This window comes from Panthera onca, chromosome C1, assembly GCF_046562875.1.
Source record: "Panthera onca isolate mPanOnc1 chromosome C1, mPanOnc1 haplotype 2, whole genome shotgun sequence".
Classification (NCBI taxonomy): domain Eukaryota; kingdom Metazoa; phylum Chordata; class Mammalia; order Carnivora; family Felidae; genus Panthera; species Panthera onca.
Genome location: NC_138346.1, coordinates 115,409,257 through 115,435,124, shown reverse-complemented (window position 1 = coordinate 115,435,124; position 25,868 = coordinate 115,409,257). Strand labels below are relative to the sequence as shown.

At 55.0% G+C, this 25,868-nt stretch overlaps 2 protein-coding genes across 9 annotated transcripts in view; one reads left to right on the top strand and one right to left on the bottom strand.

Annotated features, from left to right (window-relative positions):
- The window catches only part of SNX27 (sorting nexin 27), a 70,190-nt gene extending 65,930 nt beyond the window's left edge, over window positions 1-4,260 (top strand). For both annotated transcript variants that reach the window (XM_060622821.3, XM_078451433.2), the window contains one exon: window positions 414-4,260. In XM_060622821.3, coding sequence (XP_060478804.1) covers window positions 414-461 — 48 coding nt within the window. In that variant the 3' untranslated portion in view covers window positions 462-4,260. The remainder of the gene's footprint in view (window positions 1-413) is intronic.
- Window positions 4,261-5,047: 787 nt separating this feature from the next.
- Window positions 5,048-24,091, bottom strand: CELF3 (CUGBP Elav-like family member 3). Of its 7 annotated transcripts, XM_060622829.1 has the most exons (14): window positions 24,019-24,091; window positions 23,166-23,271; window positions 21,843-21,925; window positions 16,667-16,715; window positions 16,101-16,229; window positions 15,879-15,958; window positions 14,859-15,002; window positions 14,557-14,698; window positions 14,166-14,315; window positions 13,692-13,757; window positions 13,285-13,416; window positions 12,893-13,036; window positions 12,090-12,227; window positions 10,122-10,459 (listed from the first exon to the last, which is right to left on the bottom strand). In XM_060622829.1, exons 4-13 carry the CDS (start codon window positions 16,713-16,715, stop codon window positions 12,100-12,102), a joined length of 1,164 nt encoding a protein of 387 aa, XP_060478812.1. In that variant the 5' UTR covers window positions 21,843-21,925; window positions 23,166-23,271; window positions 24,019-24,091; the 3' UTR covers window positions 10,122-10,459; window positions 12,090-12,099. The 7 variants fall into 7 exon arrangements, with proteins under 7 accessions (XP_060478807.1, XP_060478812.1, XP_060478809.1 ...); XM_060622824.3 differs by lacking the exons at window positions 10,122-10,459; window positions 24,019-24,091 and adding an exon at window positions 5,048-5,070 and having other exon boundaries at window positions 23,166-23,994; XM_060622826.2 differs by lacking the exon at window positions 24,019-24,091 and having other exon boundaries at window positions 16,101-16,226; window positions 23,166-23,995.
- Between the last annotated feature and the right edge of the window lie 1,777 nt (window positions 24,092-25,868).

The following is a 25,868-nucleotide window of genomic DNA, read 5'->3' as shown; positions in this document are numbered from 1 at the left end:
GAAGATTCTGAATAATTAGCTACTTATTCTCAAAGAAAATGTTTCTGAAGTTCAGAAGGTAAAGTCAAGAACATGAAATTCAAATTCTTGGTATAGAACACCGGGCTCTGAGAATCAGACGACGATTCTCTCCCAGCATTTTTTCTCCCTGCAGTGTTGGGCAAGTAAGCCTCCCCTAGATCTCAGTTTTCTCATCTGTAAAATGGGAAGGCTGAACCAGATTATTAATAGTTAAGCTCCTCTCTGGGTCTAAAAGGCTATGCTTCCACATGGGAAGTTGTAGCAGAGGTGGAGGCCAGTGAGGTGGAGTCATCCAGCCATGCGTCTGTGTGTCTGTCTGAGGCTGGCCTCCAGAAGGGGAGAGATGCAGATACCTCAGGCTTCCCAGTGACTGTTTTCTGTTTTCCTTTCAGAACATTTTCCGGATGGCGAGGTCACAGCAGAGGGATGTGGCCACCTAGCCTTCCCTCACCCCTCCTCTTCACCCTCATCCTCTCACCCCTTCCGTCTCCTGTGTCAGAGTAACCATTAACACAAAAGAAGAGAAAAAGGAAAAAAAGTCATTATGTTCAAAAGCCCTAAACTAAATACTATTAATAATCCCTCTGAGTTTCATGTCTCTGGAATTGAGCTGGTAGAGAATGACAGATTGGTCCGCACCGGGAGCAGCTGAGTTCAGACAGGAAATTAAACCCAACCACGCGCCAAAGGTGTCTTTATCCTCTCACCTGGGCCTCACACCAACAGACTCTCCTTGTACTATATTTTTAAAACTGGAACTATGAACTCCATCCATTTGCACTGTTCAGACATATATATGTATGTATGTAAAAATTATATATACACAAATTAGCTGCACGTATATACATATATATATTTCTTTTTAAATTTCATATTGATGGCAGTACCTTTTTTAGCTTGTGTTTTTACACACCTTTCACTAGAATTCATGACTTCTCTCTTGCTCTCTTTATTTTGAAACAAACTTTAAAAAGGAAAAAAAAAATATTTTACTGGGAAAATACCTCTCCTCATGAAGGACTCGAAAAGTTTACAACCTGCTTGGGTTTTTTTCCCCCTTTTTTGTATTGAGTGAAGATTCTGGCTTATGGGTTGGCATAGAGTCTGAGGAGCAAGGAGCATAGTTTCTTTATCTTCCAAGAAGCTGCTGGGAGGAGACCGAGGCGTGTTTCTCAAGGGCAGCAAGACTTGCAGATCTGCAGGGAGAGTCTGAAGACTTGGTGTGGTCCTCGATTCCAAGACAGCTTTCCTGGCCCAGCTCTCCCACTCACGGCTTTCCAGCCACACTCCCCATCTCCTTCTTGCTTCCCGAGGGCCCCTTGTGTGCTCTCCACTGACCTAGAATGGAGGGGAGAGGTGGGCTCAGGAGGTTGATGCCACAGGAACCTGAAACATTTCATGGTTGTCATTTCCCATTTCTCCTTCTGAAGCAGGCAGAGTACTAGGGACCAGAGTTAAAGCCAATACCTTTAGGCACAAAGATTGGACTTAGGAGAAAGGAAGGAAGGAATACCCTGTATACCTAAGCTTTTCCCCACTCCATTCCTGACCAGTAACCATCCATAACCATTACATTCTCTGTGACTTCCTTAAACAGCTGTGTTGGGGAGGAAACTGACAGTGTCCCCAAGGCCTTGGGGAAATTTAGTCAGTGGTCTGGGCCAGCCAAACCAGTGCCCATCCAAGCCAGCTGAGGACCCAGGAAGGACCAGTAGGGATATGGTCGGTTTGGGTTGGATCTCAACTTCTAATGAAAAGGAGACTGAAGGAAAGCCTTTCTGTCTCTCAAAGAGTTCCTCATCTCACCTTGGGATTTTGAGACCCAAGAGCTGCACCCAGGGCCTGGGGGGCCAGGCTTACCAGCTGGCATCTCATGTTGGGATTTTAAGCCCTAAGAGCTGCACCTCAGGGCCTGGGGGGCCGGGCTCACCAGCTGGGGCAACACTCTCAGGCAGGCTCTGTAGATACTGCACTGGGAGCTCGAAGTCAGACTCTAATGCTGCTGAAACACATCCACGAGCCTTCTTTTCTTTTTCCCTTCTCCACTCTCTACACAAAACCTCCACTGGGTGGCGTCTTTGGCTTTGTCTAACTGGGAGGCCACCGTACCAGGTTTAGTCACTCCACTGAGCAGTGGCGGGGTGGTTTGAAGTTTCTGTTTTGGTGACTTGATTTTGCAGATCATTGTGAGGCCACTTTTCTTTCTCACTCTGTTACCCTGGCGGCTGCTTGCCCCCGGACAGTTGTCCATCATACAGGACATCTGTCTTCCCTCCCTTTCTCCAAACCCAGTTGGGATCACAGTGCAGAACGTAGGAATGCTCAATGTTTAAAGGTGCAGAGAGCGATCCCCGATTTGAAAGTTTTGATACAGAATTAGCTTCTTTTGGCTTAAGTGAATTTAATAATGAGCCAGAGGGCCCTAGAAAGGAGATCTGTTTCCCCACTCCAAGACGCCAAAGAGGCTTTTGGCGCCAGCTTTTTCCCACTGCAAACACAGCAGCGGCTTTCCCCTGTGCCCTCAGACTGGGAAAGGAATGGACAAATCTGGGAGTCCGTGCAATGTTCCCACTGCTGACCTCTGGGTGTGAGGTGTCAGGTGGGGGGAGGGTGCCCTTGGGTCTGAGGCCCCTTGGAGCGGGTGCCACTCTGTTCCTTTGGCAGAGCACGCACTCGGTGCTTTGGAGACTGGGCAAGGGCGCCACACATGGGTGGTTGGCCTGTTGGCAGAATCTGTTTAGAAACAGCCCCTACTGGCTGTACCAGTAAAAGCTGCAGTGAGGACGGGGAAGGAGGGAGCCCCTGGCCAACAGTACCTTTCCCCCTTCCTCCCACAGCAGGCCTCTTGGACGGCACGCAGAGGTCACTGTGACTCCATAGGATCAAGCTCTTTTTTGCATGAAGCAGTGTTAGTGTGACACTCCTCCCCGCCCCCCTCCCCTTGTTCTGTACTTCCTCTCCCTAATCCCTGCTATGGTTCTCAGTCCTGGGTTCTGCCCAGGGAGCCCTCTGCCCAGTCTTCTTTTGCAGTTTGTCTATGGAAAATGGAGGGGCTCCCCTCCCCCCCTCCTTTGCCCCAGCAGAGCCAGCAGGGTCTTCCTGATCTGTTGTCCTCCCCTCTACTGCTCAGTTTCTATCCTCTTTGGTAAAAGCTCAGAGTTTTGTATAGATCAGGGAAAAATGCAGGCCCTGAGAAACCTGTCCCTGCAGAAAGATTCCCTTGGGCCATGCTTTGGGCTCTCTGCTCTTTATATTTTTATTCTACTCTCCATTTTCCTGCCCTCCTCTTGCCCTCTGCCTAAGCTCAGCCCAGCTGTCTGCTCAGGGCAGCTCCTAGGCCTGGCCTGTCTAGTTTTCTCCTGTCGTCACCCAGGCTAGTAGCTTTGGTTATCCCCTTCTAGCTCCAAACCTAGTGCCTGGAGCTGCAGTACAGGGCATTGACAGGAGGGGACACATCTCTCTCCTCTCAGAGTCTGCCCCCTTACGGCCTGGCTCCGAGGAGGCAGTTTTCCTCAAGGGGACTGTATCCTGGCTGACCCAAAGTCTCCAGACCTGGAGGGACTACTGTGCCCCCTTGTCTCCATCGTGCTTTCTGGCTGGATCAGTTTAGAGACCATTTGGGCTGTTGGAGCCCAGCACCCCACTAGATTCCCCTGCCAGAGTCAGTGTGTCCCATTAGCTTCCCTTTGAAGAGGGGTGGGGGAACAGTGTGGCTGGTGCTCGGAGAGAGAAGAGAGACAGCAGCGGAACTCGCGCATTCCAGTCCTACCACCCGCCTACCTCCCCTCTGCCCCCCAGCGCCGTGCCAGGCTTCACCCCGGGGCGGCAGCTCAGTCCTCAGCAATAATCTCGAGTGGGGGGTGCTTAGGGTTCTGGGGAAGGGCACAAGCAAAGAGGGCAGTGCTGTGGGCTGGAGGCACTTGGCCAGCTGCTAAATTAGACCCCGGTTTTATTTCATGCCCCCTTTTTAAGCCGGTGAGCTGGGCTTCAGTTTTCCCCAGGCCATGCACACTTTTAATTTATTTGACAAACTCTAATTGTATTTTCACTGCAGTATCTTGTATTTTTTATTTGTGATTTAAGAAATGTGAAGAGAAAATACACAGACACATAATGGCTAACAGTGTTTCTTTCATTCCTTGTTCTACAGCTAACCACTCTAAAATTGTTTGGTAATGTCACTTAGTGTAATTAATTGTAACATATTCTTTTAAATAAATTGATTTATTGATGAAACTAGTCTATGCCTTCCTAGACTACCAATCCTTTGGGTTGTGTGGGAAGGAGTGAAGGAGGGGCCTTTGAGATTGGGGTTAGAAAGATCCGTCTGAAGATGGGAAGGAACACCTGGCTGGTCCTCCCATGAGGGCGGGAGATAGAGTCAGGCAGGAAGAGGAGAAGCCGGAAGGCCCTTTGCCTAAAGTTCCATTTCCAGTGACTCCTATGAAAATGCCTTCTCCTCCCTCAGGTGTGTCCGTATTAGTTGTGCCGGCCAGCCCTGGGCCACGGGCAAGGCTTACAGGGCTCGTTGGCCTCTGCCAGTAGAGCCCGGCACTGTCCCCAGCCCCAGCCACGTGATGCACTGTTTCATTGTTCAAGTTCGGTAGGAAACTGGGGTCTGGGACCTAATGAGTGCCAGCACAGTGACAGGCACGCTGGGTGGTTGTGCCCCTCCTCTGCCCACAGCCCCAACAGGGTAGCCCTGGATGTCCTCTGTTGTTACCAAGGAATCTCAGGTGCTGTGGCCTGTTTGGCCCCCTCCTCTCCGTACATGGGCTCCTAGGCCAAATCTGTTCTCAAAATCTCAGCGTTGGTATTAGGCTGGATATATTTGTAAACCTTTTTATTTTATTTTTTTTTACCCCTGATTGAAGGGGGTTTTGCTCCTTGATTGAAGACCATGAAAGCAAGGACTAGGTTGACATTTCTTTTGACAGTCTGGGGAGAGACATTTGTTCTGGGTCTCCTTCACTTGGCCATCAGCATTGAATAATTGGAATCTGTGGAACCTGATGATGCAGAATTTGTTTTCTTTAACAAGGAAAGAATCTGTAGAGAAATAGAATTGCAGAGTTGAATTACAGAAGCTTAAGTCCACAAACATTTATTGGCTCCCTGCCACATGCAGGACATCGTGTCCAATACGGCAGCAGGACAAAGGAGACATAAGAGCCACTGTGTCAGCTTTCGGTCCAGCAGAGGAATGAGAGACGAACCGATGACACCGTGTGCGGCAGTGGAAGGTGGGAGTGCCATAAGGACTGGGAAAAGGGGGGGACCTCTGCAGGGGAGCAGTTAAGGAAATCATGAAGAAAGTGGCGTTTGAGGTGAATCATCCAGGATGAGCAGGATTTCAACAAGGTGTTCAAACTTTACTGAGCCCATATGTGCCTGGTGTTTATAAGTGGGAATGAAAAACCATGGGAGGGGGAGGATCAAACCTGTCCAGATGAACAGTGAATAGTCCCATTTGATTAGAAATCAGGAATGTGGGGTGCCTGGGTGGCTCAGTGGGTTGAGCGTCCGACTTTGGCTCAGGTCATGATCTCGCGGTCTGTGAGTTCGAGCCCCGCGTCGGGCTCTGTGCTGACAGCTCAGAGCCTGGAGCCTGTTTCGGATTCTGTGTCTCCCTCTCTCTGACCCTCCCCCGTTCATGCTCTGTCCCAAAAATAAATAAACATTAAAAAAAAAAAAAATCAGGAATGTGTAGGAATAAGATGGAAGGGGAGGCTTTGGAGAGCCATGGACGCCAGGATGAAGCGTTCTACATTAAAAAAAAAAAAAAAAGCCAAAGTAGTTTGTGTTTTTTTCATCAGCTGCATTTTAGAAACATTGCTGTTTCATAATAATGCAGAAGAATCCATTAAGACCCTGTTCTGATTAGTTGGTCAGTGCTGATTGAAAGGAAGAACATGGGTGTGAGAAAAAAATTATGGAAGTAAAATCTTTTGTGATTGAATAACATTGAATGCATGTATCAGGAGTAAAAGATTCCCAAGGTTTCATGTCTAGGTGGCTAGAAAATAGAAATACTTCAGAGTTGAAACAGGGAGAAAATGTTTTAGCTTTGGACCTATTATGATTTAGGCGTGGATAAGAAATCTAGGTATATAGATGTCCAGCAGTTACTTTTTTTTTCTTCTTAGTTTATTTGAGTAAGAGCATATGTGTGTGCGAGTTGGGGAGGGGGCAAAGAGATAGGGAGAGAGAGAATCCCAAGCAGGCTTTGTGCTGTCAGGCTGTCGGCTGGGGCTCGAACTTATAAACCATAAGACCATGACCTGAGCCAAAGTCAAGAACCAGACCCTTGACTGACTGAGCCACCCAGGCGCCCTGTAGCAGTTACTTCTTATTTGTTCAGCACCTTCCAATGTTCTGGGCACTGTTGAGGGTGATGGGGAAACAGTGGTGAACAAAGTGGAATATGTACTCAACATCCGTCTGTGAATGAATTTGTAGGTCGGTGGTTATAGAAGGGGAAATGCAGAGACAGATGAAGATACCAGGGGGCGCTGGTGGGACGAGGGTGGCCTGGACTTGGTGGCAATGGAGAGGAGAGGCACGTGTGCCTAGGTCAACAATAGATTTGAGAGAGGGGACTAGTGGGACTTTGCAGTTGGATTGGCTAGGAGGCATGAGAGGGTAAACAGTGGTGCCTGTGAGGAAGGCCGTACCTAGACTGAGTTCAGGACAAAAGTTCACTTAGAAACACACACCTGGGAGTCCTTATCATTGAGTGGATGAATGCAATATATTGGAGGGAGACTCCATTTGTGGGGGGCAAGAGGAAGCTGCCTGATTACTCAGGGAAGTAGACCAAGATAAGGCCCAGAGAACGAGAATCTTCAAAGGACCAGACATTTGGCTCAGGTTGTCAGACTTGGAGAAGAGCATAAGTCTTGGTCGTGAGTGGGAATGCCTGCAGTCATAAATACTAGAAGCCAAGGCTGTGAAGGCTTTGAAATTTTAGCTGGAGAATGAAAAGACAAAGGGCACCCTGCAGATCGGACAGGCTGTGGAGGGTCTGCGGTGGGGGGAAGGGAGACCCCTCGCCTGCCATTTGTACATTTCTAAGCTCTAAAAATATGGCCAGGGCACACGGATGCATTGGAGGAATTATCTGGCTTGTCCCTGCCACACTCCCATCCCTGGAGCCCCCCTAGCTCAGGATATTTTTCTAAATGTCTGTTTTCGTTTCTATAAATGGAAGGCTTCTCCCAATCCCTGCTATTAACCTGTCAGCTCCACTCTTCTGCCTCAAGAGGTTCATTCCCTTCTCCCTCCTCTTTATGTTGCCGTTAATGTTTGAACAGTAACTTGATTATTTTCAAAGAAGTGGAGTTTCATCCTGCTTGGTCTGAATTAGGGGATCCCATTGTCCTCATTTCTTATCTCTTCTATGGTCCCATTTTATTACTGCCAGCCTCTTCTGCTCAGAAGAGGTGGTAGTGAACTCCAGGAGCTAACAGAACTACCCCTCCTGTGCACCCTTCCTACTCTATCTGAAGCCAATGTGATGCCCGAGGAATCTGTTTATACAAGAAATAGTTCAGAGCTTCCTTTCTGTCTCTGAGCGTCCTATGTTTTGCCATCAAAATACCTGGAGAAGGGGTGCCTGGGTGGCTCAGTCCATTAAGTGTCCATCTGACCTCAGCTCAGGTCATGGACTCATCGTTTGTGGGTTCGAGCCCCGCATCTGGCTGTACGCCCACAGCTCAGAGCCTGGAGCCTGCTTCGGATTCTGTGTCTCCCTCTCTCTCTGCCCCTCCCCTGCTTGTGTGCCCTCTCTCTCTCTCTCTCTCAAAAATAAACATTAAAAAAAAAAAATACCTGGAGATGATGAGCACTGGGTGATGTATGGAATTGCTGCATCACTATATTGTACACTGGGAACTAATATAACACTGTATGTTAACTATACTGGAATTAAAATAAGAAGAAGAACCTGGAGAATCCCTGCCCTAAAAATGTTTTGTTTCCTCCCCAAAGACCTCTCTTGTGTCTCCTTCATTCAACTTATATTTACTGCTTCTCTGAGAAAATCTGGCTGCAGACTTGCAGGGAGGGGCAGAGCGGTGAGTAGGGACAGTGGTCTTCAGTGTTTGGTGAGGGGCTGCCCGACATCAGGGGACATGCCGGGAGTGGGAAGCTTCCCAGTCCCATTGCCTCCCAGCTCCCACAGCCCACATCCCAGGAGAGCCCAGCAGTCAGCATGTCACTCTGAGACATGCCCTTTGGTCTACAATTCACCTTCCATCTTTCTGTCCTGACCCAGAAACTGTTGTGAGGCCTAGGGAAAAGTTCTAGTGTTGATACCCTACGTACACTTCTGCCTGCCTGTGACCACACATATGCACACACACACACCTATATTTGAGATTTTGGATGCTCCTGGCTGGATTCTCTTCCTTCTAAGGCCCCATCCCTCATCTCTGCCAATCTAAGAAACTTTTCTTCCTGAAACAATGTCCACAGGTATGTTTCTATAATACTTCACATGTTGCTCTCAGTTTGGGGCAGTTTAAGAGAAAGCAGATGTGTGGGGGAGAGGTGGAGGGACTTGGTGGGGATTTACACATCCTGATGGAACAGCTCTGGCCTAAGGCTGGCTGGGCTGGAAGGTAAGTAAACAAGTTTAAAGCCAGGGGCATAACGAGGGCGGGGGAGCAGGGTGCAGGTGCTGTGAAGTCAGACTATAGCACCTGTGTGAGCTCCCTGAACCCAGCCCTAAGGTAGTTCACAGAGAAGGATCTAAGAACCAAAGTGGAGGGACCTTAGGGCTTATGCAATCCACTTCCGCTTGATGGGAGTCCCTGCAGCAGCCTGCTTGATGTTTGTTGGGATAGTTGCCTTGGGTCAAAGAACAGGTGGTTGTGGTTGAGCCTGCTACTCGTGAGAGTAAGTGGGCTTTGGAGTCTGACAGACTGGGCCTCCTTCCTGCAGCCACCCTTAGTAGCTTTGTGACTCTGGGGAAGTCAGTTAATTGCCCTCCAAAGCCCTTTTTAACCTGTCTGTAAAATTACATCCTGCCTCACAGGGCTGTTGGGAGGTTAGATGAGGAAATGCACGTGAAGGGCCTTCCACAGAATTCACAGAGCAAAGGCTTAGCTCCCTGTATGCCCACTGGTGGGTGCAGTAACAGCTCACCCCCATGAACAAGGGAGAAATGGGGATTGGGAACGTGAGACTCAAGTCCGCAGCCTTCAGAGGGACAGGGCTGGACACAAGAGGCCTGCTGACCTGCTTTCTTGCCACAGAGCATTCTAGAATTAAGCCCTAAAGAAAGGTGGAAGAATGGGATCGTGAAGCCAGCCAAGGCCTGGGCCCGCTCAAAGGTCTTGGACCCTCCTGACAAGCTTCTCTCCTACGCCTCCCTTCCTCCCCTCCCCAGTGCACAAAATCCCCTACCCTCAATCTTCCAAGACTCTCACTTGATGCTTTTAAACTGTTTTCTTTATTTAGACAGAAAAGACCAACTCTTTAAAAGTAAAATGCAATAAATAAATAAGTTAAGCATAGAGAAGTGTCTGAAACGGACTCCCCAGTCTCCCCTTACCACTCCCTCCCCCCACCCGTTTCTTTCCCCTAAAACCTCTTTCTAAAGAAAATGATCAGGTAATAAACCCCTGTCACCCTCCCCACACCCCTCCTCCCAAACACCCAATTACCCCCAAAGCAAAGGGAGAAATCAAGAGAGAGAAAAAATCCAAGGGAAACATTGTCTAAACTCCCAGAAAGAGAGGTGGCAGCATCCGGGCCGGGCCGGGCTGGATAACGCACGGTGGTAGTGGTATTTACACGGAGGGACCAGCAGAGACTGTAAACATTCTTAGGGGTTCGCGGGAAGTCTTTTCCTCGTGAAAGGAGGAGGGTCTCTGTGGCTGACTGGTGGAGAGGCAGCCCTCAGGGCTCCCCCACACCCTCCTTAGAGGGGCCCATGGGGGAGGCAGTGAGTTTTAGGGCCGGGGGCCCAGGGTCCAGGGTCTAGGGATATTCTACCTCTAGCTGAGGGTGGCAGGGAGTGTGAGAACCAGCTTCTGAGAAACCCCTAAGGTGGGGAAGAGGCTGGGGCAAAGGTGAGGTGGGGAGCTTGTGGGAGGCCCCCGCTGCCCTCCCGGGGCCGCAGGCCCGCTGGTGGGGGACGCAAGTGCGAAAGCTGGGCCCAGAAGGTCACCACAGGAGCCCCAGCAGAAGGCAGATCCCCCGGAGCCTTCGAGCCTGTCCCTTGGTCCCTCACAAAGGCCAAAAGGGCACCTGGGAGGAAACAGGCCCTTCAGGAGGGGCGGGGTGCTGGGATGGGCCGGTGTCCTGCTCCCCCAGGGCTATGAAGCAGCTTTTGCCCCAGAGCCCCATGGAGGCCCTGGGCAGGTGTGCAGAGAGGGCTGGGGCCAGTCGTGGGGAGCGGGGTGTGGCGCCCCTTCCTCTGGTGTCTCCAGACCTGCGAAGGAAGGAGACGTGGGTGAAGCTGCGGGGAAGACAGAGCCAGTGCACTGCAGGCCCTGCAGGGGAAGAGGTAGCTGGGCTGGCCGACGCAGTACAGGATGGGGCCACCTGGGGCAGGTCATCGGGAAGGCTTCAGTCCAAACGGAGCCCCCCAGCTGTTGGACAAGGGGAAGGGACTGAGGAGACAGGAGGGAGAGGGCCCAGGATACAAGAAACCAAAGGACATTCAGAAGGAGATATTCACACAGCCCATGAGAGAAAGGCTGGAAGACACGGCGACAGGGACTGGAGGGGACAAAGCAAAGGAGTGAGACAACAGGCAGGCAGGCAGAGACAGCTAAGAGAAAGGAGGAGAAGGGGCAGCAGACAGACACCTGGAGAAAGAGCAAGGCGGCCAGGTGAGGGCCTGGGGTTTGGCTTGGGGCTGCAGACTTGAGGGCTAAGACCCCCCCCAGCCCCTGGAGAGCGCTCTCATTCCTTTCCAGAAAGGGACAAAGAAAGCGAGAGAGAAATGCACAGAACACACAGACCACAGTCACCAACCACTGTTGACCAAGCACATCCCGCGAGCTGCCCCCGGCCCTGACCCTGGGCTGAAGGGCGCTTTCCCTCCACGGCCCCCTCCCCAAATAACAAACAATCGGCTCCAAAGACAACACGCTCGTTCCATGCAACTTACAGGGGCCCGGAGCAGGGGTCCGGGGATGGGGGCTTCGGCCGACAATGGACACGGGCCCTGGGCTGGGGGGCCCCCAGGGTGGGGGGAGTTAAGCAGCCAGGATTGGGGGGAAAGGGGGAGAAACAGAAAATGTGGGTATTGTTCTTGGGTTGTGTTTTTTCAGGGGTTTGGCCCAAAGGAAATAAAACACAAAAGTCACCAAAGTTCACAGCTCTGAGGCCATGAGGCTGTGGGGTGGTGATGGGCAGTGCGGGGAAAGGGACCCATTCAGTAAAATTCAGGCAGTCCGGCATTCTATTTGGCCTCCTCCACCTGAACTGAAGCTGCTCCTGGGAGGCCTGAAGCTTGGACTCCCCCCAGTCTGTTCTGTGAACTCTCCACTGTCCCATGGATCTGTATTACGTAAGAATCCAGAGTCTATACTACCTGGAGTCCAGGGCACCGAAGGTCTGATGTCCCCACCTCTCAGGAGAATGCATATTCCAGGAGCCATGATTCTAGGACCCTCCAGTATCCTCAGCCAGCCCCCTTGCCCCCCCCCCAACTCTACTCCCCTAATTCTATTCTGATCCAAAGGAAAACGAGAGAGAGACGCACGAACACATGGACACTGACCAGACAAACGAGACCAGATACTGAGGAAGATCTGGGGAGTAGACACAGATATAGACAGACTTGGCTCCCTCTGTGGTCACAGTGTGTGTGTATGTGTGTGTGTGTGTGTGTGAGAGAGAGAGAGAGATAGAGAGAGAGAATAACTCAGGTGGTTGAAACACAGTAGTGGAGGGAGTGATACCAGATCCCTGCTTCAAGTGCCCAGCATCAGGGGCGGGGTGGGAGTGGGCATCCCTGAGGCTGAGGGAATAGGGGGTGGGGCAGTCCGAGTGAGGGCCCTGGCTTCAGTGTGCGGGAGCTGGAGAGGTCACAGGATGGGAGCAGGACCCACCTGGGGGCCCTCAGTAGGGCCTGTTGGCATCCTTAGGCCGCTTTAGCTGGACTTTGAGGCGCTTCATGCCAATCTGGAAACCGTTCATGGCCTGGATGGCAGCCTGAGCGCTGGCCGGATTGTCGAAACTCACAAAGCCTGAGGTGAGAGGGGCATAAGGCCCGGCCCAAGCTCACCTCACTCGTCTGTGCTTAGGGCCAGAACCTGCTCTTTGGTTCCCGGGCACCACCCTACTTCCTCCAGGGATCCCGGATGCCTGGAGAGCTGCCTGGCACATGGTAGGCATTCGATAGGTAGCTGCTGATCGATGGGTTGAGTGAATGAATGCAGTCCAGCCAGTCACATGCACTAGGACAGTCTTTCTGGCACTCTTTGAAGGGCAGCCCCTGCCTTAGCCTGGATAACTCTGAACCTGCCTTTTGCAAACACCCCTTTTGGCCCTATGTGACCCCTCAAGCAAGGAGGACAAAGCCCTTTCTCCCCTGAAGCAACCTTTCAAAGACTCGAAGGCAAAAAACTCCACTTGCTGAGCCTCTTCCAGACCTCATGGAGCATGAACGTGACCAGTGCTCAAGGAGAAAGGGCGAAGCTGTGGCATTTGGAGGACGGGCTGAGCCCGGACAGCAGCTGGTATGGGATGTCACGGGCGTAAGGAATGGTTCTTTCCAACTCTGGGACAATCTGGGTTTCAAAGTTTGGGCCCACCGCGACCCTAAATGTCTTCCAACGTCTCAGACCTTGTCCTCGTCTGGAGTGTGGCCAACACGTGCCGTATTTCAGGTTTGGGATCATCCTATTCTTACCAAAACACTTGCTCTGGTTGGTGGCCCGGTCAACAAAGACTTTGGCTGAGATGACATGGCCAAAGGGGACAAACATCTGGAGGATCTCTGAGTCCGTGAACTCCTGGGGCAGGTGGTAGATGAAGATGTTGCAGCCGTCAGGGCCTAGGTGGCAGCAGCAGAGACAGAGGAAGAGCTTGGTGACTGGCCCCAGGGAAAGCAGGCCCCGAAGGACCCTCCAGTCCCAGCCCCCTGCATACGTGCGGTGCCAGACACCTCATCCCCACTCGCTTTCTTCCCACACGAGGGGACAGAGCCAGGCTTGGAGCAGGTAACAGGGAGTCCCCAGCCCAGGACAAGGGCACTTTCCATCCCTGAAGGCTGGCAGCCGGGGGGACCCCCCCAGGCCGCACCTTCCCTTTGCTGCTGCTGCTGCTGCTGCTGTTGCTGCTGCTGCTGGGGAGGAGGGGGGGGCTGCTGGGCGACCAGGGCGGGAGGCTGTGGGAACGCGGGCGCAACCAGGCTGTAGGCTGCTGGGTAGGCTGCTGGGGTAGGAAAACAGACAGAGCTAATGGGGGTCCCGGGATCCCCCTGGCCTCCAGTGCGCTCTGGCCACCCCATCTCCCTCCCCGATAGCCCAGGCCAGTGAGGTCGACAGGGCAGAGAGGAGGCAGGAAAGGGGCTGCCTGTGACTCTGGGTGCCCTGCCCCTAAAGGTGGGACCCGTGGTCGGGAAGCCTGAAGGGGTGGCTGGCAGGTCGCCTCAAAGCCCAGCCCCCATCCCGCTTGGTCCCTCCTGTCAGGGGCCCGGGGCTCCTCACCTGTGTAGTGCTGCATCCCCGCGTAGGCCTGCTGCAGGGGGTCCACGGGGGCCGCGGGGCTCTGGGCTGGGGAGGGTGGCACCCACTGTGAGGGTGGGGCGGGGTGCAGAGCACGGGGGGGGGGGGGGCGGCGGGGGGAGGGAGACGGCGGGAGGGGCAGGACGGCAGCAGGTGGGGGGGGCGGTGGAGGGGGGGCACAGCAGTGGGGGATGGCAACGGGCCGGGCGTGACAGGAGAGCGCGCCAACACACAGAGCCTGGAGTCTGTGACTGGCTGTGCAACCCTGGCCGAAGCCTCAGCTTCTCTGGCTGGCAACAGGAGGGAGCATCCCGGCCCAGGGAGGACAGAGCAGGACAAAGCACCCTCTAACCCAGAGGCCTGAGGCCGGAAGGTGTGTCACAGCTGTCTGCCGGCAGGGGGAGTGGCGGCTTGGATGGTTGCTGGGGAGAGGGGTGGGCAGGCGGAGACCCCCACCTGGGTAGGGGTGAACCCCGTTGGGATACAGAGCATCGGGGGCAGGCTGCCCGGTGGGCTGGGTGGGCACCGGGCTGTAGCCGTTGACACCCAGGGCGGCAGGGATCGCAGAGACGGGCGTGGCGGCCATGGCAGGAGGGGTGCTGGTTCCTGGGGGAGGAGGGAGCGCCAGAGCAGAGCAGAGATGCAGACACACACACACACACACACACACACACACACACAAATGCAGAGAACCAGTCAGCAAGTCTGAGGGCAGAAGGGAGGAAGCATGGCCTCCCCCCCCTGAGCAGTACCCTGTGTCCCACCCCCCACAGTCCCCCACACCATGTGGTAGTTCATCTGACTCGTCCCATTCACACCAGCCCAGCCTGCCTTGCCTGGGCCTTACCTGAGGATGGGGTGATGGGGGTGGCGATGAGGCCATTGGCATTGATGGCAGCCATGTGCTGCATCTGCACGGCAGCCATGGTGGCCATGGGGCTGAGGTAGGCACTGTGAGCCGCTACCAGGGCTGCCTGCTGCTGCATCAGCTGGGGGGTGGGGAAGAGAGGACAGCGGGGCTGGGTCCCCTGTGCCTGGCCTGGCTCCCCTCCCAACCCTGGGCCTTGACACGGGGAGGATGGGGGTGGGTCCCGGAGGCCAGGAAGAGCTGGGGACAGGCTGTGCCCAGCACCAGGGGTCAGTGCTCACGGCCTGGGTGTAGGCGCTGTAGGCTCCAAACTGCAGGGCGATGGGGCTGAACATGCCCAGCTGGGTGGCCACCTGCTGCATTCGGCGGAGACCTCGCTCCTTCTCCGTGTCAGCAAACTTCACCACCAGGCTGGACGAGGCACCCTGGGCATGGGCCGCACGTGTGGTCAGAGGGACAGGGTTGGGGTCTTTCCTTTCAGAGCCCTCAGGACCCAGCCTCAGTTCCACCCATGAAGGCTTGGCCTCTTTGGGAGAGCAGCCATCACTGTGCCTCCGGCAAAGGCGGAGATTTTAATCCCACTCTCCCCCTGTACCAGGGTGTGCCAGACACTAGAAAAAGTTGAGGAACTTGAAGGCATGTGCTTGAAAAGGGAAAGGCTGACTAGAATCCAAAGGGCATCCCTGGCCTCTCCGTGAGGCATCTGGGCCAGAAGTTATCCCCAGGGTGGATCAACCACAACAAATGTTTAATCTCAGGCTGGTCGTGCCTGTAGCTGCCACAGCCCCCCACCGTGACTCCTACTCCCTCATCCCAGTCCTCGTGGTGTGCTCAGAGGATGAAGCCTCACATTTTAATACCACCCTGCACTAAATAAAAACCCAACCCAAGAACATTTGCAAGAACTGTTGTAGAATCTCAGAATCTGGAATGCAGTGCTCTCTCCAGTGTTGCATCGTCTGGACCAAGTTCCTGCTAAAGCCTCGCCCTGCCTCTGCCGAGGAAGCTTTGGAGTCAGCTAGTTCCATTTGAGATGTGTGCTCTGCTGGAGAGCCCTCCACAGGTGCCTTGGGTTGACCCTCTGCTAATGTGCAGAGGGCACGCGGGGCCTCTAAGCAAGTGTTCAGATGCCCAGCCGGTGGGGATGAGGGTACGGGAAGGTGGGAGAAGAGACAGGAGATGGAGAGGCGGAGCGGTGGAGGAGGCCAGAGAGGACGGCAAGGCTAGGAGGTAAGGGACAGGGCTAGGGGTCACAGTGGGAAGATGCCATCTGAAATGTGAATGTAAGTGGGGGTGCTCACTGGCAGGGTCCGGCTGCTGTGAAGGGTGTTGATGGCTGCTTGGGCCTCAGCGTGGGTCTGGAACTTCACAAAGGCGCAGCCTACAGGATTCAAGAGCAATGAGGAAAAGGGTGAGTGCCCACCCTCACGGGTCCCCACCATCCCCATTGCTCCGGGGGAGTCGATGGGGGAGAGGCAGGAAGGCCAGAGGGCCCAGTTGGGGAAGGGGTAGCGACTGGGTACCTTTGCTGGTGCCATCTGGCCCCCGGAGCACAGTGCACTCGTCTATGGTCCCAAAAGGCTCGAACATCTTTCTGACGTCCTCATCTGTCTGCTGCTTCCCTAGCATCCCCACAAAGAGCTTCCGGTCTTCTGGGGGGGTAGGGCACAGGAGGAGGGGCATGTTCAGGGCCTCCTGGCTACTTCCGCTTGGGACAGGTAGACATCCTGCCCTTTCATGAACTTCAGCAGCTCCCTGGAGCTGCAGAGGCTCCCCTCACCATGGAACTAATGCTTCTAGCGTGTGACACTGGTGATGTCTGGGGCAATGGGGCCCAGTTCCACTGAGCGCTCAGCCGGGTTCTGAAGGACTTGTACTTTTCCCCAGGCTTCGGTTTTGGCATCTCGACAGTGGGCTGGATCACATCCCCTCTGGCCACACTGCCTCCAGTCCCCACCGTGACTGGGAACCCTTTGGAATTCTCAAATTTTCTTCCTCCAGAGAGGCTGTCCCTCAGCTTCTCCAAGCCCCGGGGCCTGCAGGTTGGCGGGGAACGACTGAATCCAAAGTCTAAAGGTCCAGAACCTACCTCCTCGGCTCTCGCTGTCGGCAGGCTTGACCTGGATCGGCCTGTTCATCTAAAAGGGGAGAAGAGAAGGCAACTGCTGGGGACCCGCTCGGAGCTCCCCCCCACACCCCCAAGAGCCCTCCCCAGGCCAAGACCTGCAGAGAGGCTAGAGGGAGTAAACCCTCTGATGGGAAGAAAGGGATGGGCCTAATCTTGTTTAGGATTAGGACCTGAGCGGATTAGAGGCAGTGGAAGGCGAGGATGTAGAGGAGGCTGCTCCTGGGGCTGGCTCCAGGCTCCGGCGAGGCCTCAGGTGACACGGCCAGGGATAAGTGATGCTCTCTTTGGGGGGAGAATGGAACTGCCCATAGGACCTGGGTTCGGAGTCAGAGCCCAACCAAAGGGCTATTCAGCAAGAGCTGCCTCGATTTTACAAAGTAGGAGCCACAGAGGCCACTCCATCAAGCAGCCCCGAAGAAGACAAGACCGAGGGACACCCCACAGATGCCCCGACTTCCTTCTGACCCCTAGAGGTGTGTCTGCCTCTCTTTCTGCCCCCCTACACCCCTTGACCCCAGGGGGAAGGCACTCGGGCAGCACAAAGGGAGCAGATGCCCAGTCTCCGTGGCAACGGGAGAATGCGCGCCATGGCAACCGCCCACTCAGCCTGATTTATCCCTCCCGTCGCCCTGGCGACCGTGGTGACGTCATCACTTCTGCTGCTCCACACACCCGGAGAAGGAGCGTGTGTGTGGGGGGGGTGGGAACAGGGTGTGCTGGGGGTGGAAGATTCAGTGGGGGCTGGGAGGTGGGGGAGGGGCCAGGACAAGCTTCCTGATCTGTGTGCCCAGCAGGCTCTGCTGGGGCCACACTGTCCCTTCCCCTGCCTTCCTCCTCTAGATCAAATCCTTGGTGTCTCCCGGCTGAGAGGGCTCTGAAGGAGGAACTGCTGTCCCGTGCTTGTATAAGACCCTCCCTGTACTCTGAAGTCCTCCAGAGCTCTGCCTTCTCACTCCCTTTGTTCAGTCTCCCGTGGAAAAGCAGACACCCCCCAGTTCCACTCTCCATGTTCTTGTCTGGTGAGAGGACTTAGCAATGACTCCTGCAGGTTGACTTCCTTAACTAGGGTGGGAAGCACCTTCAGAACTGGAGGGAGGGGAAGGACTCAGTGTTTTCATGTCTGAAAATACTTTGCTATTGTGGACTAGGACCATCGGGGCCACACCTGTCACCCCACCCCGCTCATCCGATGGTGGGGCAGTCCTAGCTCCAGCGACCAAAAATAAATATTAACAAAAGAAACCATTTATCTACATTCTCGGGGGGCTACAGGTATCTGCAGGAAAGGCATTGGCCTGGGGCTCAGGACTGGCCCCACCACTCACTAGCTGGGTGACCTTGGATAAGTCACTTTTCTCCTCAAGGCCTCAATTTCCTCATCGGTAAAACAGTGGGGGCAGATCCGGTGGTGGTGAGTCAGGTTCCCCTCCGCTCTAATGTTCTAGCCTTTTGGAGATCTTGTGTGCCTCACACAAAGAAGGGCAGGATTGATCGTTGCCTCCTGCCCCTTCTCACCCTGGACCCTCTTCCCCAGCATCAGGTCATCCCAGACAGCCTGACTGGACTCTGCTGGTGAGGTATCCCCAGCCCTGGATCCAATCTAAGTCCCACCTCAGCTGACACTCCTGCCCTGCCCTACCCCCATTTATGGATCTGAGAGCAGCTGGTTGGGGGAGGTGGGTCACGGTCCCCCAAATCCTCCAGCCAATCTGCCCCCAGCTTTATCCTCCAGCAATCTGGGATTATCCCATCGAGAGACTCAATCTCTTCAGGAGTGTGTGTGTGTGTGTGTGTGTGTGCGTGCGCGTGTGACAGAGAGGTGTGTGTGTGGGGGTGTCAGATGCTCAGGGCTCTCAGTCATGTACCCTCCCCCTCGCTGTGCTCCTCAGCACCAGCCACCCCCCTACAGAAGAGGTAGAATCCTAACCAGGGTGCTTTCACAGCATCAGGATTCTTTCCTTGACACTAACCCCTTCCCAAAAGCCCCTGAGGATTTGCTGTTCCAGTTGGGGGGAGGGGGGCTGAGACCCAGAGAGAAAGGATGCCATTCCCTTGCTGCACAGGCTCCCAGGCACAAAAATAGCACCTCAATAAATATCAGCTGATATGGATTCACACAAAGACACACGCAAGCGCACAGGCCACAGCACAGACCACACTGAATGGAAGGGTCCCCTCACTCCCTCACAGGCAGCTGCCCCATGCCCAGCCTCTCCTTCTTGGCCTGGCACTTCCTGTGGGAAGCTCACTCTTTGTTAGCTCAGCTCGGGCACACCTGCCCCCTCCCTTGAGTCCAGCTGGGCCCTGTTTACCTGGCAACCGGGAGCCGGGCGCCTCTCTTCCCTAGCCACCGCCAGCCAGGTGATAAACCCTCCCAAGGGCCTCCCAAAGAAGAAGAAGCTATTTATACTTCAAGTATCACTCAGGCCCCTCACCAGCTTGGTCACTCATAAGACCCTCATCCTCATCCCCAGTAGCAAAGACCCCACTTCCAGGAAGAGCTCATTATTTCCAGCAAATCTGATTCTCCCGAGGGCACAGGCCTGCTGCTCTACCATCCCTGGCTCCAGACTTCCTTCCTCCAAGTGTCCAGGACTGCACATGGGTCCTCTCCATGGGGGCAGAGTCCACTGGCCCCACAATGAGCCGACAGTGAGGGCCCATGTCTCCAGAGTGGGATTTGGGCCCAAGCAAAGGCGGTAGGGCAGGCTAGGCAGGAAGAGTCCCTCCCCAGGAGGCCACACCCTGCTGGCAGGAGGAATCCAGGGGCTTCTGGCAGAGCCCCTCCTGGGAATACTCAGGGGAGAGAAAAGGAAATGGGGCTTGACAGCCACAGGCCCAGCCTCCATTCTTCCTCTCTGCAGCTTAAGCATCACCCTAATATGGTGGCACCTTCCAGATTCTGGGGTGACAAAGATGAGGAGAAAGGAGAAAGAGCTAAATGCTCCCAGTAAAAGAGAGCCTGTACTGGGGTGCCTGGCTGGCTCAGTCAGTGGGGCACACAACTCTTGATCTTGGGGTTGTGAGTTCAAGCCCCGCGCTGGGTGTAGAGATTACTTAAAAATAAAATCTCTTAAAAAAAAGAACAGAAAGAGCCCATATTAGGAGGGTGTAGAGGTTAGACAGCAGGAAGAACTTCCCACAGAGCTGGCACACTATACACACTTGTGTGCACACACATGCACAAACAACACTGCCAGGACGGCAGGTGGCAGAGAAAAGACCTGGGGGGGGTACAAAGGGGTAGGCAGAGCCTGGTCACAGACATCTGCTCCCCTAGACTGCCCTGATCTGCTCCCCCGCGCCCCCAGAATGTGGGGCCCTATAGAGGACAGAATCCCCCATTTCCTATTAGATAAGGCTCTGTCAGGACAACCTGGATTCTGTCCCCTGAGGCAAGGGCCAAAGTGGAGGCCTCAGTGTCACCTGAGAGCTCACACAGGGGCAGGGCTAGACAATCATTAACCAGTCACTCTTCTCCCTTACCTCCCACCCTGGGCCTATTTTTTCTGGAAGGGGAGGTGGCGCCTTTCTACACCCTGGGCAGCTGGAGCCCTGCCTGAGCACACAGGCAGCTGGAGGGGGCAGACCCATGACAGGTGCCCCGGCTGGCACAGAAGGCCCTGGGGGCTTATGTCCACCCCCAGGCCATCCCTGTCACCAAGTCCGCACTCTAGGCTCCCTTCTTCTCTCTGCCTTCTCCCTGACCCCTTCTGGTTCCCGTGGTGGGGGGCTCCGAGAGCAAGACAACAGAAAGAGCCGGAGACACGGTGACAGAGATGAAAACTACTGATCTGTCAGGGTGTCCACAGAGAAAAGGAAGGAAAGGAAAGTTGAGATGTGACGTGATGGAAACCAGGCTGCCCGGGGACGTGTGTACCTACACCCACACACCCAGCCTGGCAGGGCGCACACACGTGCACGCACACCCACACCCGTGGGATCCCTGGATCCCAAGCCTTCTCACACACTCGCCCAGGTCCTTGATTCCATGGGCAATGGCTGTCCTGGCTGCCTGGTCACCAGCTAGGATGAGGCGGCGGGCTGAAAGCCGGCTTGGCTGCAAGATTTGCTCTCCTGTGCATTCAAGGGTTGAGGGCCACGGGGAGGGGGGCGCACAGACCTACTGAAGGTTTGAAGTTGGGAGTGGTTGAAGCAGTTCTAACTTTCCTGGATGCCCCCACCCTCTTTGCCCATCTGTCTATTTCCCTCCAGGAAGAGATGGGGAATCAGCCTTTTTCTCCATTTCCCACATGGGGGAAGGGGCAGAGGCTGCGACACGTGTGTCTCCAGCACCCAGGTTGTGCTCAGCAAATGTTTGTGGAGGGTAGGGGTGGGGTTAGCTCTCAGTACTACATCCTGAGCTCACAGGGCGGAAGACAGCGGAAGCGGACAGATAGCAGCATGGAATGGTATATCCTTCCCCCCCAGGTGCATGACTGGGGACAGCCCAAGATTCTCCATCCCTGCCAGCCCAGGCCTGGGGCAATCTGCAAGTCTGTCTCAGAAGAAGAGAAAAAGAGCTCTGACCTTGCAGGAGAGAGTCAATGGCTGTGGGCAGGCACCCCTGCTACCCTGGGCACACTTTGGGCATCGTCCGCAATGAGGTCTGCCCCTGCCCCTGCTTGACCCCCAGCCCGGGGCCCACCGGGGCCCTACTCCACTCTAATGCCCGAGGCTCTTCCTAGGAGACATGGGGGAGTCTGTTAGAGTTCAGAAGCCAGCACAGACAAAGATGGAAGTCCAGCAGACACCAGCTGCCCCTGCAGAGCCACAAGAGTGCCTGGGTGCCTCCTGCTCATTTTGCTGCACACTTGGTGGTCAAAGTCTATCCCCACGCTTCCCAACCAGCTGAACTCTCTCTAAGTGTTGCCCCAAGAGCAGGTTGGGAAGTGGGGACAGGGCTGCATCTCCTCCTTACAAAGGTCGCATTTGCTCTGCTAATTGCTGTCTGTCTTCTCTCCAGGTAGAAAAATGCATGCATCTTCAGCAATAAAGAGGGGTGTTAGAAGGAGAGGGGTGCTTCCTGGTGTTGAGAGGAGGTAGAAAATGAGCTCCATGTCTCAGGAAGGTGGTGAGCCCCCTGTCCCTTCTAGGGCCCTTCTCAGCCCCCTGGCCCTGCAAATACGGGACTCACCCCTGGAAGCGTCTTCTGTTCGTGCAGGGCGCTCTGGGCCTTCAGGGCTGAATCGCGGGCACAGTATGTCAGGAAGGCACATCCTGAGGAGGGGCAGGGGCAAAGAGACCGGGTGGGGGTGAGTCCCTGGTCTCCTCTCCCTAAAAGTCTCCCCGCACCGTGAGACTAAGGACTGGGAGGCTTGTCTCTTCTTTCCACCTTCTGCCTGCGGGAGTGGGGACCTGTCTGAGGGCCCAGACATTTCACCCCAGGGAGTCTCGGGGCAGAACCCCAGAGCCTGGGAGGTTTATATGGTGGTGATATCTGGAGAGGGGGCTTGGTGTTGGGGTAGAAGGAGAATGTGCTGGCCAGACAAGTGCGCAATGTGTTCCTCTCTTCCTTACAGCTGGCCTATTTTCCCCTTCTCCTTCGCCTCCACCTCCCTCCATCTTGGTCCCTATCACCCCTCTCCTCTCCATTTTCCCAATTCCTCATCTCTCTCCAACTCTGAGGGAGGCAGGTGGAGGGTGGAGAGTGAGATAGAGGAGAAGAAAAGGATAGAGCAGTTCCCTACAAGTCTCTAGGCCGGTGGAGGGGGAGAGAGTGGCCCCCACCCCTACCCCCACCCCCAGTGCCTGGAGCTCTCTAAGTCCTGACCGGGGCCTGACCCTGCTTAGTGAGAGTGCACAGCCCTGGACAGGCCAGAGGAGTGCCTCTTGGCCCAGCGCTCTTAACTTCCTGCCCCCATACTTCCCAGATCTGTACCAGTCTCTGTCCATCATACCCTGCTTCTCAGGTCCCTTTCTTGGGTCCTGGAGCTGCCCTGCCCAGTCCCTGTCCACTCTTACTACGTTGACCCCCACCCCAATAATGTCTGAGGTCACTAACATTCGCAGCCACGTGTGCACGCATACACGCAGACACACACACACACACACACACACACACACACACGCGTGCGCGCGCGCACTCACGCGCGCACTTGCTGGGTTCCTTATTTCCCAAACCAGATCTCTTGGTCCTTCATCCTTCTTTGAGTTCATCCACACCACCACCACCACCACCACCCCCCCCCACCCCTCCACCCACCCCCCATCTCTAGGATCCACATCTCTGCATCCCCCTCCACAACTCTTCCCCCAAAGAGGTCCTCCTCGGGCCTGCATCTGAGTCCCTGCTCACCCTGGCTGTTCTTTTCCAGCCCTTCCATCGACTCCTTAGCCCCTGAACTCTTTCCTTCCACATTCGTCTTTTCCAGCCACTCAGGCCCTCCAGGCTGGCTTCCCCTCCTCCCAGCCTCCCCTCCCACCCCTGACACCTCTCCAGCCTGGCCTGACCCCTCACCCTTGTGCAGCCCGGTGTACTTGTCCTTGATGACAGTCAGCTCGAAGATCCGACCAAACTGTTCGAAGATGGGCTTCAGGTCCTTTTCCTCCAGATGCCTCGGGATCTGCCCCACAAACAGCTTGATGGCATCCGGCTCCTTCATTGGGGCGGCCCAGGAGAAGGGGCCGAAGGGATCAGGGAGAGGCCCAAAGGCCAAGGGGAGCTGCCCAGCAAGGAGGCAAGTGGTGGGGGCCGGGGCCCAGCCGGAGCTGGCTTTCCCTTTGGCCCCCAACCACAGTGCTGAGCAGAGGGGCAGGTCTTCACACAAAGGAGGCCCAGGGAGTTGAGGGCTAGGGGTCAGGGGTCTAGGCAGACACTGTCATGCCACCAGGGGGCATAGCCCAGACAAATGACCTCCCTCCCAGAGATCTGGCAGATATCCCAGGATGAGGGTCAGTGTGCTCAGAACCTGGAGGATCAGGGTGGTATCAGGGGCGCTGGGGACTGGGGGCTAAGAGCTGGAGGGGGAAAGGGCCTGCAGAGGGTGATGGAGAAGGAGGCTTAGGGGGGAGGGGCCTGGTAGGTTGCCAGCAGCTTCAGGGGTGGGGGCACTCCTGATGTGGGGCAGGTGGAGCTCTCGTTGGCTTTCCCGGGAGGACACCTCCCCTGTGGCTGATCCTTCTGCTGGGTCCGAAGATCCCTGATGCCAGATGCTGGATCTCTGATGGCGGCAGGGCTCCGGGGGTCCCTTTTGCCCTGCCGCCCCCCTTCAGCTCCTCCCCTCAGCCCCCCTCCCACCCCCACCCTGGTCCCCGGGCCTGGGCTGCTGCCGGCTGCTCCCGCTGCTGGGGCTGCCTGCTTTCCCGGTCACCTGGGTCCCGGAGCTCTGCTCTCCGGCCGCGCTCTCCTCAACAAAAACCTCCCCCCTCCACACCCCCCTCCCCACTCCCACCTCCTTTCCCCTGACATCAGTGATGTCAGTCTCAGGGGTGGAATACAAATTCTCTACCCTGGAGAGGGACGCACAATCCAGACAAGAGCCACGCCCTCTTTCTATCTCCTTCCTCTCTGACTCCCTTCCCGCCCCCAGAAGAGCAGCTGGTCCTGTTGATAATAACCCTTCCCCCATCTTACTCCCCAATCACGAGTTGGGCAAGACACTAAGATGGAGAATTTATAGAGGAGCCCTAAGGTGGGGTCCATTGTTCCGGGGGCTGGAGCTGTCCCCGGTGCTGGAGGCGAAGACCCAGGAGAGGGGCGCAGTGGGGAGGAGGAGAGGGAAGCCGGCATCTGGGGATACCGAGTGTGGGGATCCAAGGAAAGAATCCAGGGAACCGAAAATGGCTTGGGAACAGTTGGGCAGGTTGGGGGTGGGGGAAGGAGGGAGGTGTAGATGGGGCGGGAAGCAGGTCTCAGAGACTGAAGGAAAGGGCAGAAGGGCACCCAGAGAGGAAAGATGGAAAGGGGGGTGGGGAAGGGGAGAGCCAGGGTGAAATGAGCGCAAAGAGAGAACTGTGCAATTTCCAGAAAAGGATCCAAGAAAACCTATGTCTTGCTGGCATTTGCCAACGCCCCCTTCTCTCCCTCTTGGTGGTTTGTGTGTTTAAGTGCGTGGGCAGGGAGGCGGCAGTGGTGACCACTTGGAGAGCTATTGCTTGGAAGCTCCTTGAAGACCAGGACACCGTTTAATTCAGCATTTTACTGTTTGGTGTCTAGCACAGTGTGTGGCTCATACCTAGTTGCTTAACGGTTATTTCTCGAGTAAACAGTTGATGCAAAGCACCTCTGGTAAAACGAGATTCCTGTTTCCTTTAGGGGGAAGAACCACAGCTGGCAGCTCCCCTGGAGGGCCAAAGAAACCCAATTTCTCCTCCCTTTGCCTCCTTCTCCCAGTTAGGTTCCTTGAGTGGGACTCTCAAAGTGAGTCCGGTAGCAAAAACGGGCGGGGGCAGCACACTTGTGGGCCATTACTCTCTTAACAACTATTCTATGGGTGATCTGTTTGCCCCATAATCTCCAGGGAGCTTAACCTCTCCATGCACTGGGGCCACTCGTAGCACCACTAGGTGCAGGGAGTACCTGCTGACATGGACTCTTCTGGACAGGGCAGCCCTTGCCTGCAGCTCTTGTGCAACACCCTGTCTCCTGTCATTCCCTTCTTCACCCCAGAGTGTGGCTGATGTCCCCACAATGGCACTGATGTCTCTGAAATATGTCCCGACTCAGTCCCAGCAGCCCCCATTCTTCAGCTACCACAGCAGGCAGGCTTCTCCTCTGGACAGGAAGTAATAGTAATAGCCAGTGCTTAGATGACACTTATGGTGTCCCGGGCATTGTTCCAAGTGCTCTATATTTACTAATTTGTTTAAATCTCAGCATGGCCCTATGAGAAAGCTTCTACCATTGTCTCCAAATAAAGGTAAGGGAACCGAGGCACTGAGAGATAAAATGGCTTACCCAATGTTGCACAGCTAGAAAGAGAGCTCAGTGAGGGTGGAGCCCAGGTGGTCTGGCTCCTCAGTCCTGAGTTTAACCTCCATATCAAATGCTCCCTGTGGGAGTGGGGACAGTGGTTAAACCTGGCCTTTCTTCCTCTTGTGTCTTCATTTCAGCCCTGTGTGAGAGATGGCCTTCTTTCTACTGCTTGATTCTCTGTTGACCACCTCTCATTCTTCCTTGGCCTGGGTTTGAAGTGTGTGTGTGTGTGTGTGTGTGTGAAGA